General features: G+C 40.0%; 1 protein-coding gene across 6 annotated transcripts in view; it reads right to left on the bottom strand.

The window, feature by feature from the left end:
• MOB3B (MOB kinase activator 3B) overlaps positions 1 to 13926 on the bottom strand; it is a 119433-nt gene that overhangs the window by 69694 nt on the left and 35813 nt on the right. For all 6 annotated transcript variants that reach the window (XM_069776000.1, XM_069775997.1, XM_069776002.1 and 3 more), the window contains one exon: positions 5244 to 5852. In XM_069776000.1, the coding sequence (XP_069632101.1) occupies positions 5244 to 5661 (418 nt within the window). In that variant the 5' untranslated portion in view covers positions 5662 to 5852. The remainder of the gene's footprint in view (positions 1 to 5243; positions 5853 to 13926) is intronic.

Raw genomic sequence — 13926 nt, 5'->3', positions numbered from 1 at the left:
CTGAGACAAAGTCAGTGATGTCAAACAGTGTCCTCACATTTCTACAGGCTGTATTGTGAAGAGGCCTTTGCTCAGTAAAAGTATTTGAGGAATCTCTATTCATACCTACCAGTCAGCTGCTTCCCTGCACCTGCAGAAAAGTGCCCCAAGTGGCAACTATTATTACTGTCTAAGGATCCAGAAAAATTCTACCGCAATATTAGTAAGAAACAATTGAAAGTTTAGTTCCTGATTTAGTGGTTGTTTTGAATCACATCCACGAGGGCCCTCCAGAGTCTTGGTCTGTTTTTGTAGCTGCATTGTTGGGCTCCTCTTTTGGAAGTAGCATTACACACATGCTCTGTGCAAAAACTCTGAAGCTGCCAGCTACCAAAATTTACTAGTTAAGCATGGACCAGGCAGTGTATTTCTGAATATGCATTAATTTTTCAGCAGAAGTCCTAGGCTTTAAACACTTTAAAAGTATGTTCTCATTTTGATCAGCCATAACTAGGCTATTTCATTACAGTAAGTTAATAACCTCTGAAATTCTCCTCTACAAAAACTCATAGCTTAAAAGTGATTTTGTACTTCCATTAAATGCCAAGTTGCAGCTTCTTAAACTGCTTAATCAGTTTCCAACCAATTTAGCTCTTGCTCCTGAAGCAGCCTGCCAGTGCTGAAACTAGCATTAAGAATCACAGGATAATTCAGGCTGGCACAGATTTTGGGAGGTCTGCATCCCAGCTTTCTGCTTTATATAGCCATCAGTTCAGACCAGGATGCTCAGGGCTTTATCCAGTCTGGTCTTGAAAACCCTGAAGGATGGAGACAGCACAACCTCTCTGGGCCTGCTCTGTACTGCTTTATTGTCCTCATTGGAAAGAGTTTTTCATTATGTCAAGTTGAAAAGAAGTCCATGTTCTTGTTTATTTCAGCAGAACTCTCTTCTGACTGTCTTCTCATTTCAAACTACAGACCTGATGAAGAAATCACATGGCAATGTTCTCTGGCCTGTGTTATGCTGGAGGTCAGATTAGAATAAATGAAATAATCACCTGTGGCCTTAAATATCTGGATATCTTTCACAGCGACTCTTACAACAGAAGAAAAACCCATTCCATTCACTGAAAATGCAAACAAGACAGAATTACTCTCAATTTAAGGCTACAATGAGGAGGAGAAAAAAATCTAAGGCAACTGAATTTGTCTTGTTTGGGAATCTGGGCCTGAAGGGAGCACAGGAGCAGAGAGCTACTTGCTTTCTTAGCTGCTTTTTTGACACTGCCTGAACACATATAGTGAAAGCTGACAACTTGCAATTCACCAAAACCTGCAGCTGTCCCAAGGATCTACTGCTTTCCGCTTCAAATGATTTCTTCAGCCTGTTTACCAAAAAGCACAGAGGTAAAAAAAGTAGGGGAGTTAAAAAAAAAAAAAAAGCTACTTTTGAAGCAATGAGGTATTTAAGTTGTCCATATAAGCCTGGGAAATAGATGTCTCGAAAGGTGTTTAAATAGTGAGACTACTAGGTGCCTGGAAGAGCAACTAGTATTTACTGAAGAAAAAGAGTTTACCTAAAGCTAAACAAAACTCCAGCACACTACAAAAATTCATGCTGGGGACTACTATGGAAAGTTTCACCAGAGTGGCCTGAGCAGGCATAGAGAGTGAAATCTGCTCTGTTCTGTTCCTGCATTCCCACACTGTGAGGGCTGAGACAGGTCAGGGTATATCCGTGGTTACACACAGAACTTGTTTCCAGAGCTGTCAGCCTCTTACATGCCTTAAATCCACTTAAAATGAATAAAGGAAATGGAGAATAATGGAAACAAGAACAAGTACATAATCACATCTAAAATCCTCTACAGGTTGTGAGGCCATTTTACAAAGACAGTCCTTAAGCTTTGCCTATACAAAGAAGTTGTGCTAATATTCAGCACCTGTTTTTGTCACCTGCATACAATTCTTCATAGCTCTTCCATTCCCATACCAGCTTCCTTTTCTCCTGCCAGCCAGTTCAGTATTAGTAGGAGAGTAGCTGGAGGAAGACACTCTATACCAGCAAATGAATAGACCAGAATGACTGGAGAAAGCAGAGAGGAAATAGCACCAGACCACAGGAACTACAGAGACTGGTAAGTGGTCAGAGGTCATTGTGCCAATGTAAACACTGAGAGGATTAAATATAACATTCATAACAATTCATAATTCAACTGCATTCCTGTTTTTTTTAAACCACAGAGTAACACCACCACGACAAAAAAAAAGCCCGCCAAGCTTGGCTATCCTTATCCTGAAATAATTTTCCTTGAAAGTAGCTCCTCAATGAAACCCACGCTTAATCGCAGTTCTTGAAATCCCTTTTTAGATAGTTTGCATGAGATATGTCAAATGAAAGTGGACAAGTTAACAGGATTAAGGTGACAAAAATGTATTCAAATTTCTATGAATCCCACTCTGGATCTCTTCACCAAAGTCATTTGCTAATGGAAAGGTCAGCCCAAATCCCATCCACTGGACATATACTTTTTCCAGAACAATTCTCTGCAGACCACATGCTACAGAGAGTCAAATAAATAAATTAATGTCTTTAAGTTACAGCCACTCAACGCTTCAAAACTATTGTACTATTAGTAAGGACATACCTATGCCTGTTTTGTTTTTACATCTGAGTATATCGTCTTTCAAGATCTATTTCAACTGCTTTGAGGAATGAACAATCGTCATTTTCACTGTCATTAATTTCTCTGAATGAAAATAGAAGTTTGCATTAATACTACGCCTGTGGTGCGTCTAACCAAAGGCTGCTGCAGAACAGGTAGGAGCAAACAGTACCCAACACAATAACAAAGCTTCTCTGTCTGATCAATTGTGAAAAGCAAAACATGTAACAATATACCTACTGAGAGACTGCATTTCATTCAACAGCTTTATAAGCAGTACTCAGACTGGCAGGTAGTATCATCCCCAATTTACAGATAGGGATTGATGTGCAGATAAATCAGAAAGATTCCCTTGAAAGAAAAGCAACTTACCCCAGAACAGACCCAAACTTCCCTTTGACTGTTCTGGGTGCCTAAATAAGAACTTGCTGAGAGAAGAGGTACCCAGAACTCAGGATGCATCTGTTTCTGAACTGTAAGACCAAAGGCCTCCCAAACAATTGTACCAACAGTTTCATACCACAAACTGGTGAATCAAGAAGATAATGAGTAGTGTGCAGGTGGCCACTATGGTATCTGCAACAAAGGCTCAAGAGGAGAGGAGAGCAGAATACAGATGCAAGTGCTGCTCTATGGAATAATGCTCCAAAGGGCATCTATAAAATCTCCTTATGGGACTGTTCAGTCATCTTGGTCTGTAATACAACCATGGCACAGTCTACCACTCCATGAAAGTTCAAGCAGACTTTTCCCCTTCCTTCGGGTCAATTCACAGTGAGACAAATTCATATTATTCACAGACATCAAGCATTCCTGTTCTGACTTGTATCAGAGTCCAGCCCCATTCTAGAGACCACAGGTCTTCCGCCTTCCTCAGTTTCTTCAGATTTGATTTAATCTACAACAGCAGGAGCTGCTGGGAGGAGAAAAACAGTAGATTGAGGGTATTTACTGATTCCATTCTTAGGCTTACAATAGGTAAACCTTCAGGATAAAAGTTCCTCCAGATGTATCTTACTACAAACATAAGGCGGGAGCATCTAGAGCTGAAAGGTTGTGTGTTATAGAGTATTTGTTGGTTCAGTAAAGCCCATCAGCATGCCAGTGTGTTACCTGCTCCCCATGCTTGCAGACAGACCACATTTTCTGTGTATGCAAACTGCAAGCGCACCGAGTAATACTGGAATACTCCAAGATGGAAACTTGGTATAACAAAAGTCTGCAGAAATACCAATGGAAGCAGAATTACATACTTCACTGCACCTTCAACCGACCTGCAATTCCAAAAATCAGTCACCCTGAAGAAACATACAACAACAAATGCTTGAGAAATCAAACCCATTTTTCACTACACAAAATATATGGTACTGCTTCCTTTGAAATCCTGCTCCTTCTTGCTGTGCTGGCAAAGTGCAGAGTAAAAGATATAGTTACTGCCTTCTTTCTACCTATTAGTGTAGAAAAGAAAAGTGATAGGAACTGGGAAACAAACCACAAGTTTGTCCAGACAAACAGCTGTCAATGCCAAGAATAAGGTATTTCAAAGGTCAGGAAATACTGACAGATGCAGCCTCTTGATGTATCATCTACCAATTAGCCGCAGGCCCCAGCTGCATATTAACTGCAAAATATTCGGCTGAACTAATTTTAACATATAAGCATTCTTCTTGTTTGTTACTCATCTGGGCCAAGTAATTATCTATAACATCTCACATTCCTTACAGCAAGCTCCCAGCTTTCCCACTTGCAAGAAGTGAATCAGGACTCATTAGCTAAAACTGCTAAAAATTACATAAGTACACTGACATCTCCAAGGTGTAACATCTGGTATTTTTTTATTACCTGCAGCCACAGCTAAAGATTTAGGCTGTCTACGCTACACAATGCAATCTGCAAAGTCCTCCTCATCCAGAGGAAACTATTCCAGCAAAGATACTTCCACCTACTTGCTCCACTCTTCAGGAAAACTAACTATAGTATTATAAAACGAAAATCGTGCTGCCCTTAACAGTTCTCTCATCTGGGCTGTCTGGTTAAACCACAGCAAAGCTTGTTAGTTATATATCATCTTAGAAACAATAATCTGGAGAATAATTCACCACCCAATTCATCGGTTTTGGATGGGAAGTCAAGAGAGGGTGGGAGGGCAGAGTTCACTGCATTTCTGACTCCACTGCCTTGTACTGCACATAGCTGTACACACTTTGAAGGGAGGATACCACTCTAATTAGGCATTGCTTTCCATCCATTCTGTATCTGCCTAAGTGGCCAGGCAAAGTGCAAAGCAATGAGAACTTGATTAGCTTTCAACAAGCTAATAATGCAATGCTGACCACCCTTAGTGATTAACCTGAGAGGCTTACCAGAGACAAATGGCTAGAATGAAAACATTTTAGGCTAACAAACCCCACCATACCTGGCAGCCACAGTTAACATTTCATGTATTTCACACCATTTCTGCCAGACACCCTCAGCCTCCCCGCCTGCTGTTTAAAGGCTTAAATTTCACAATCCTTAAAAATGAGGGTGGGAAAAGAACATGCTTAGTACACAGAATGAAAGGCAGTTTATGCTTTAGGACTTCTTCCTTGCACTTACCTACACTTGTAGGAAATATATCCTCATTGTTGATTTGCACCTCAATCCAGTCCATGAGAAGATTCATATACTGGGGTGCTGGCAGTGCTGTGGGCTTCTTGTACTTCATATCGTCCTGCCATCGGTACTCATACTTAGGGCCTCCAGACATCACTGGGCAGGTCCTCTCTGTGCAGAATTCACAGATAGTTCCATAAATGAGGTTGATCCTATTGAAGAAGTCAACAACATGGACCGCCACCCAGTCATTTTGGTCTTCTCCGCTGGGCAACTGCACAGCCGCTTTCAAGTCCACACCTGAGTTCAGAGAGGCCTGAGCTCGTTTGTGGAGTTCAAACCTTTGGGTTCCAGGTTCAAACTTGCGTTTTGGGCGGAAAGTCTTATCTTTATTAAAGACTTGCTTGAGTGCTATGGACATGTCTGCTAATCTTCTGCTCTGCAGCAGCTGGCAGAAAAGCACAGCTGAGATTTAATGCAGGTATCTGAAAACAGTTGCTCCCTATCACAGGTCCTCCAGGCTCTGCTGGTTTTCTCAGAGAAGCTTGTATCAATTTCAGAGCAGTCTACTAGCTCTCTGTCTTGAAAGCCTTCCCAAAAGGTTTCATGTCCCTGAGGATATGGAAACAATATACATTAGTGGTAAGCTCAAGTCTGGCCCTGGCAGTTTGTGACTGTTTTACCATCATTTTCTGGTAACTATGAGCTGAAAAGCAAATATGTAACAAGCTAGCCTTAAAAATTGGCCAACCCCTAACCTGATGAACATTTAAAAGAAAAAAAGAAGAAAGCCTTACTTTTTAAAGTATTAAGGAATTAACTTCTCTGTCCTGTTTAAAATATTTACCCAAATAGATGCTTTTAAGCTATCATAAAGATGGGAATTCAATAAATCTTGTATAATTTTCCCATCTTTAGATAATTTTTAAACCAACCTTTTCATTTTGCTGCATTTTTTACAGTGACTGCATACCATACATAATGTATGTGTAAGTTTAGTAGACAAAATACCATGTGACAATTTAGAAGTCCTATCTAACTGCTCCTGAAGTGACCCATGGTGCCTCTAAGCATTCACCATAGCTTCAGTGCTCTTCTCTGTAGGAAAAAAATCCTCAAGCAAGATTTTTCTGTATTTGTCCTCTATTTTTAATTAATTAACAATTTGTTTTTGCAGACTCACAGAACCTAGTCAGAGTGAAACCTACAGTATTGCACAGAAATAATTCCTATTTCCCACAGGACCATACAGAGACTGTTATCTTTCTTGACCCACCTTCAGGAATTCAGCAGTGGTCTTGATTTTCTATTGGATTGTGTAGAATGATTAGAAAGTGAAGGTGAAGCTGCCACTTTCTTTACCGCTCTATGCATCTTCTCTACAGGGGAATACTTGGCATTGTCATTCTTGCAAAAGGAAGAGCATAGACTTTGCGGTTGCTCCATCTAACCTACTCTAGCAACAAAGAATGGTTTTAACAGCCAGTCTGACTGAAAAAATAAATTACCGCACGTCGTGGTTTAACCCTAGCCAGCAACTAAGCACCATGCAGCCGCTCACTCACTGCCCCCCGCCCCCAGTGGGATGGGGGAGAAAACTGGGAAAAGCAAAACTTGTGGGTTGAGATAAGAATGGTTTAATAGAACAGCAAAGAAGAAATTAATAATGATAACACTAATAAAATGACAACGGTAGTAATAAAAGGATTGGAATGTACAAATGATGTCCAGTGCAATTGCTCACCACCTGCCGATCAACACCCAGTTAGTCCCTGAGCAGCGATCCCCCACCGCCCCAGTTTATACACTAGATGTGGCGTCCCATGGTCTGGAATACCCCTTTGGCCAGTTTGGGTCAGCTGCCCTGGCTGTGTCCTGTGCCAACTGCTTGTGCCCCTCCAGCCTTCTTGCTGGCTGGCCATGAGAAGCTGAAAAATCCTTGACTTTAGTCTAAACACTACTGAGCATCAACTGAAAACATCAGTGTGTTATCAACATTCTTCTCATACTGAACTCAAAACACAGCACTGTACCAGCTACTAGTAAGACAATTAACTCTATCCAGGCTGAAACCAGGACACCATATTAGAGCCTTGTTTGTTCTTATACATATGTGCAGAAGAGTATTATCATCAGCAAATGTAGGCAATGAGTAGGTAATAGGGTAGATAGGGGCTATGACAATTAGACTTTTGTTCTACTACTGCAGGTTTTATGTTTAAAGAGAGTGTAAGCATTTCATGCTGTGCATTGTTTAAATTAGATAACACAGTAAGTTTTAAATTTGCACAGCACTACAAAAAACCTGCCCGATCAGTGGCTGATGAATTCTCTTCATGGTATTATGTATGCTCCATTGTTTCCCTTAACAGAAATCATGTCCATGAAAATTCTACTAGGCTGTGTGGAAAGCACTAAATTCTTCTGAAGACAGTTGCCCAAAGCTTTGCTGAGGGGCAGAAAGGAAGAGAAAAAGGTGCTTCTTTTTTCTTAAGTACCACAAGAAAGCAACACATATCAAGCAAAGAGAAATCTGGTGTGCTAGATGCCATCCCCACACAATAGAACGTAAGTGCCATAAAAAATCCTCTCCCAAATAGCTGAAAGATAAGCATCCACCCAATTTGCCAGGAAGCAGCAGCTAAACAAAACAAGCAGAGAAGTGCTTGGTTTTCATTTTGCTGATGGCATGATGGAGGGATACTCCAATCATGAGTTTACAAACAGTCATTTTTTCAGTGCCAGCATAATATGGTAAGTTCAGGGATGAACTCCAGGCAGACTACTGTCATATCCAACATGCCCCTTGGAGTAATGTTCAAACCTGGAGATCCTGAAACCTGACATAGGTCGGGGAAAGAAGACTTCAAACAAAACTAGCCTTGGAACAATTTAGTTAAGTGTCATTGGCAGAAAATGAAGGCACTTCAAAGAGACAACTTTGCCCTACAGTTTGTGTTTGTTACTAAGACCCATAACATCCAGCTCTCAAATGCTCTGTGCCAGTCAGCTGTTTATTTAAAAGCCGCTCAGAAGAACAGGTGAGTACTGCTGCACAGACTGAGCTTGCAGTTGACACACTTTGCGATGGCATGGAGTCGATGTCCCAGTTTACAATACTAAGGATGTTAGCTCTAGAGTTTTACAGCTCAGGTAACTATTTTTTTCCCACTCTAATATACCTGGCACTCTTATGTGGCTACTTTGACTCCCTTCCTCACCTGTAAATATTCACCAGAACATGCAAGGCGTTTTTATTTAAAACAACAAGCTGAGTACCAAATAAAACTCATCTTCAAAAGACACATTTTGAAGCACAGTACTCACTGCTGTTAAACCTTTTCCAAGAAAAACAGAAGACACCATGTTTTATAAGTTATTTTCTACTGAATATGTAAACATGATTATTCATATTAAACACATACTCTTTCCCACTCCTCTCCATACATTCAGTAAGTCTGCATAAAACCAATTAATGCAGAGAAAAAGCAACCAAAACATTCAGCAAACAACTCATGAACTCAAGTCTTCTGTGTACCAGGAGTCACATGTTGAAATTGTCTGTGAAAGCACACATACATCATGGTCAAACTCAACCCAAAGACTAATCCAAAAGATTACTCTACTATGCAGCCAGATGAAACTGTTCTTTAACCCACCAAGGAAGAATCAGAACAAACAAGAATCTCCTATACATTTCCTGTCTGGAGAGTCTTCTGTTCAGTGTCTTGCAATAAAAGCTAAGACTCTTCCTCTTTCATCTTTCTATCACTTTACACAATACAAAACTACATTATCTTTGCAATGCAGGACTGCAGAAGTCAAACTCACTGCTTAACTTCTCTTAGAGACTTAGCTGTCCTAAGAACTGATTTTTTTCTCTCTCTTAAAATGTGCCTGAAGGCTGTACAAAGCCAGGGGATGGATAGACTTGCTTTCTCATGCATCTTCACATGCAAGAATATAAAATAGAAAAGTCTATGACCAGAATTTCACAGAAATACTGTAGGGAATCATCCCTCTGAAATATTTTTTTTCATCCTGCTTCCTGAGGGTATTTACTGTCTCATTAACCCATGTCTTCACTCAAAAGCTAACAGAAATGAATGAACAAACAATTTTGAGACTCACCCCCTCACTTCTGAAACACACTGCTTTCCTGCAGGTTACACAGTTGCCCTTACTCCCCCCACTCAAGCAACCAGCTCATTTAGGCTTTTCTAAACAGTTACAAACAGCATCACTATTACTTTGCTGGAATAAAGAAGCTTTCGCTTTACTGACAAGAGACAAAAGAAGAGGCTCACCTGATTTTCAGAGGAGATCAAATACAGACACTTTAGGTTTGATCAGAGGCTGGAGCTAATGGGAAAGCTCTAGGCAGAGTCTGTGGGCTCTAAAAGCATCTTTACTGCTTAGGCAATGAAGTGGCAGTAGTTAATGGTAGGACGGCCACTCCTCTGCTTTGGACTGAATCACTAAGCTGTTGCAGGAATTCATTCACCATTAGACTTCCAACATGCTGCTGCACTGTGTTTGAAACAACAATCACTGATGAGAGGTTTGTCATTACATCCGAGATCACATACTGTCAATTAAAACTTTGTAGTGTTGGACTTACAATGCAAAGCTATTGCTTCAAAATCACATAGCATTAGCAAACGGAAAACTCATCAGATAACCTCAACAACAAATGGTGGGCAAAACCTCCTGATTTCTGAAGCACTGAGAACCTAACTTGGCTTGCTGGCCACCACTTTCACTTCCATGAAAATTTTCATCTGACGAGAATGTGAAACACTCCCAGTTTCATTATCTCAATTGGTCTTGGGAGAGTTACTTCAGAGATGAAACACTGTGAGCAATGTTGTGGTATTGGTTAGATTGGATCATAAGTCCTTGAAATATGTGGTACAGTAGTACCCACCCTCCTTCCACATAAAATTAAATTTGGCTATTGTTAACATATTTTGCAGTCTCCTCTCACATCATAGTAATGCCAGCAGAACTGCTCTTGACTTATACCTGTGTCAAAGGCAACAGAAACCAGCTTCTGACCTTTTACGACAGGTCCTAACTATACAACAGGATATAAGGAGTGGCCTTGTGGGTCATGGTAGTTTTGGCTTGATGGTATACAGAGTCGGTGTTCTGGATGCTCTTCTGAACTAGATGCTTAATATATGTCTGTCCTGGTATGGGCAGCTCAGAAAACTCCTTCCAACACTTCAGCTTCTCTTCTTTCTTTTCAGAGCAATGTATTTCTTCAGTAATACTGACATGTGACGGTCACCAACAACTTTCCTGAGGGACTATTCCATGGCATGAATAATGCAGTTAGGTGAATCCCCTTGCTGGCAGAGCCAGTGTAAGGATGGTAACTGCAGATTTGGAGATGAGCTCAGAACAGAGAACCAGACCCTCACAAGCTTCATCCATGCTGTCAGCACCACAGTTATCAATTCTGTCCCCACCCTTATGTAGAAACATGCACATAGAGAGAGAGAAACTCAGTTGAAATATCAGGTATACCAAGTCAACATATGGAAATAATAAACCAGTCCTACCCATGCAGACACCACTAAAAGAAACACCTACAACAAACCACACACCATTACCACCATCATGTCTGAGTCACTACTGAGTTAAAAACATACTAAATCATTTCATCATATACTTTCTATAAAATCACAGATAATAAGAATGTTAAATGACACAGTTTATAAACACACAGCTTTCATCACAGCACTCTAGTGAGCATTATGCAAGCTTTAGAGGGCTGCTGAGAAGGTAGCTGGTATAATTCCCATTTTATTAATCAATAAAATGAAGAGACATGACTTCTCCAGCATCAAACACACAGTAAGCCGTCTATACAGCAAGACACTGTCTGAAAACCAACTCTACATCAGCTGATTTTTACATTTTTCCTTCCAAAAGGTAGGTCTCCATTTTGAGCACTTGCATAGTCAGATCCAAAGCCAGCTGAAGCCTGTAGGAAAGCACACACTTGATCCAAATCCCATTAGGGTCCAACATTTTTTAGACTTCTCATGTTTGGCTTCACACTTCACTATCCATACAAGGGGCCATTTTACTCCAGCTACATCAGACAACTGGGGCAGCAAATACATTGTAGGGAGGCACATACACATACCATGCTCCTTTCTGATTAAACAAATGTGCATTTTCTACTTCCAGGCTCTTGTCTGAGAGCCAGTATTATACTATACAATGAACAGGTTCTCTGTTTAACATGCTGAAGTACAAATAATTATTCAGTAAGGAAAGGCCTGTTCTGAAATCTGAAAACACCCTTCCTATTTACAAAGTAAAAATCAGCCAAGTGAGTAGGAACAATAATATTCTGTGTATCTTATTTACCTACTTCAATTCTGCAGTTCAGGTAAGTTTTACCTGAAATCAGAAGGAAAAAAAAATGTTGTGCAATTATTTGTATTCATAGTGAAAACTTCATGATATGAGAAGACATTCCTCATGGGCAAAAACCCCTCCACTTACTAACCTATAATGTACACAAGGAGATTAAGATTTACCTTATGGTTGTGCCAGAATTGAAACAGAAAGGAAAAAGGATCAAAGCAAATTTAGGTTACTGAGAAAATGTCTCTCAAAAGCAGCGTACACAAACACAGGAACAAGGTTCTGAGGGTCAGTGTATCTTTTCCTATATTCCAACCTATCCTCAATAATCTTGCAAGTACCTTAAAGACTAATGTCCCAGAATTAAGGGTGTCTGATTATTACTGTAAGACTTAGAAGAAGTATTCACAGATATGTTTAAACAATGCCTCAGTTTCCCAGGTGCTGGCTTGGATAGCTTCTCCACAGCTTCTACAGTGAAAGTTTTCAGGTAGAACCATCACTATAAAGGACAACAATGACATGCTGCAACCTTTGTGCATGGTTTCTGTGTTATTTATATGAAATCTAGAGCACATCAATTAATACACAAAATAACAATAGTAAATGGTAGCATCCAGTGAAAGGAAGCTTACTCATGCTTCAAGACAAGAATTGGCTTTTTTTATTATGGTAGAAGTCCCAGAAACTTTAGAAAAAAAATCAGAATTTGGCTTAAAGTTCTCCCCAAGAAAGGATTCCTGTGGTTTCTCCAAGTTCTTCCCTTTCCTCTAAAACTACTAGGATTACCTTACACTAATCTGTATGTGACAACCACAGTAACAACACTGCAGCTTCAAGGTACTCACGTGGAAAGCACTGACTGGGAAGAAGCCTTCCATAGTCAGAAACAATTCCCACATACATCAACATCCATTCATCTGACATGAAATAACTAGCCTTTGTTTTGTCTGTGCATGGGGAAAAAAAGGAGCAAGTGATTTCATGAGACTAATAAAAGCCACAATTGTAAAAGATTAAAGAAAACAGCATAAACAGTATTTTTACAATCAAGGTGCCAAGCCTCGATGAAGTAAATATAAATGACCTTTGATTCTTTTCTTGTTTAGACTAATAACCATTCTACCCCCTTTCTAAGGTAAAAAATTAGAAAGGGAAAGCAAAATACAATGGATAGCTGTCTATAAAACTGCGTCCTTTAAAAATGAACATAGTTATGTAACATGTGACAAACAGTAACTAAATTGGATCAACTTCTGCCTGAAAATCTCTAGGCTATGCTAATAGAGTAGCAATATATGACAAAGGGAATAAAATAATGCCTTATGATTCTGCCAAAGCCCAGAGATTTTCATAGCAAGAAAATTGAAAAATAACGGCTGAAGAACAGGGTCAATCCCTCTGTTGTGACTGAGTAACAATGGATTTGGTGGGCGTCAGGGTGTTCACAGTCCTTTTCAGACAAATGCCCTTAATCATTTTATCAGCATATCATGAGCATACCTTAGAGGCGATGTTAGGTAGAACTATTGCATTTTAGTATCCCAGTGCTTTATTTGCAACCATTTAATTGCACTTCTTTCAATAAATTTTCCTTCTACAGACTACAAAAAGGAGAAGTCCCTCTTTCCTTTCAGGAAAATTGTTTGTACAAAACAATTAGAAGTTGACTTAAACAGCAATCATTTCTACGATGAAGTACATTAGCTGTTTGACAGCAGCAGAATCAGATATGACTGCTCAAATCTTAGGTGATAAGTGCTGTTTATTAACCCAAATGAAGCATGCTTTTCACCATGGCAATAAAGGTTTGTGTTTTAACAGAGGACTCACCTCTCAACCAGTATCATTCTAGTACCTTTTACAAGTATTAAATGTAATTACAACACATCTGAAGTTCTGGAAAGGTACACTGATCACCATGAAGATACTGAGCATACCCTGGCACTTATTTCTTCACTGCAAGCTTATATTGTAACAGCATCCATGGCAGTCCAGTCAGGAACATGGCCTTACTGTAGCACACAGTTTAAGGTGAACTGAAATAGGTCTCTCTCAGAACTACAGTAAAGAAACTGCAAAAAATGCATGGTTTAGATTACACTGAAGTTCAGCCTCTGCTCCTCTTTCATCCAGGAATTTAAGGTCTTGACCCTCTACAGATTGATAGTCATGCAGGACTATGTATGGCTACAACTTTTTTCTGAAAAGTCAGTCCTGCCTCACCTCCACCCCTTTCATGTTCCTGCCTTCTTGCCATCTCCCCTATGATACACGGCCCAGGTGTTTATATATCCCCTTG

Source organism: Haliaeetus albicilla, chromosome Z (genome assembly GCF_947461875.1).
Source record: "Haliaeetus albicilla chromosome Z, bHalAlb1.1, whole genome shotgun sequence".
Classification (NCBI taxonomy): Eukaryota; Metazoa; Chordata; class Aves; order Accipitriformes; family Accipitridae; genus Haliaeetus; species Haliaeetus albicilla.
Note: the sequence above shows the minus strand (reverse complement) of the source record. Positions and strands in the feature narration are given on the sequence as shown.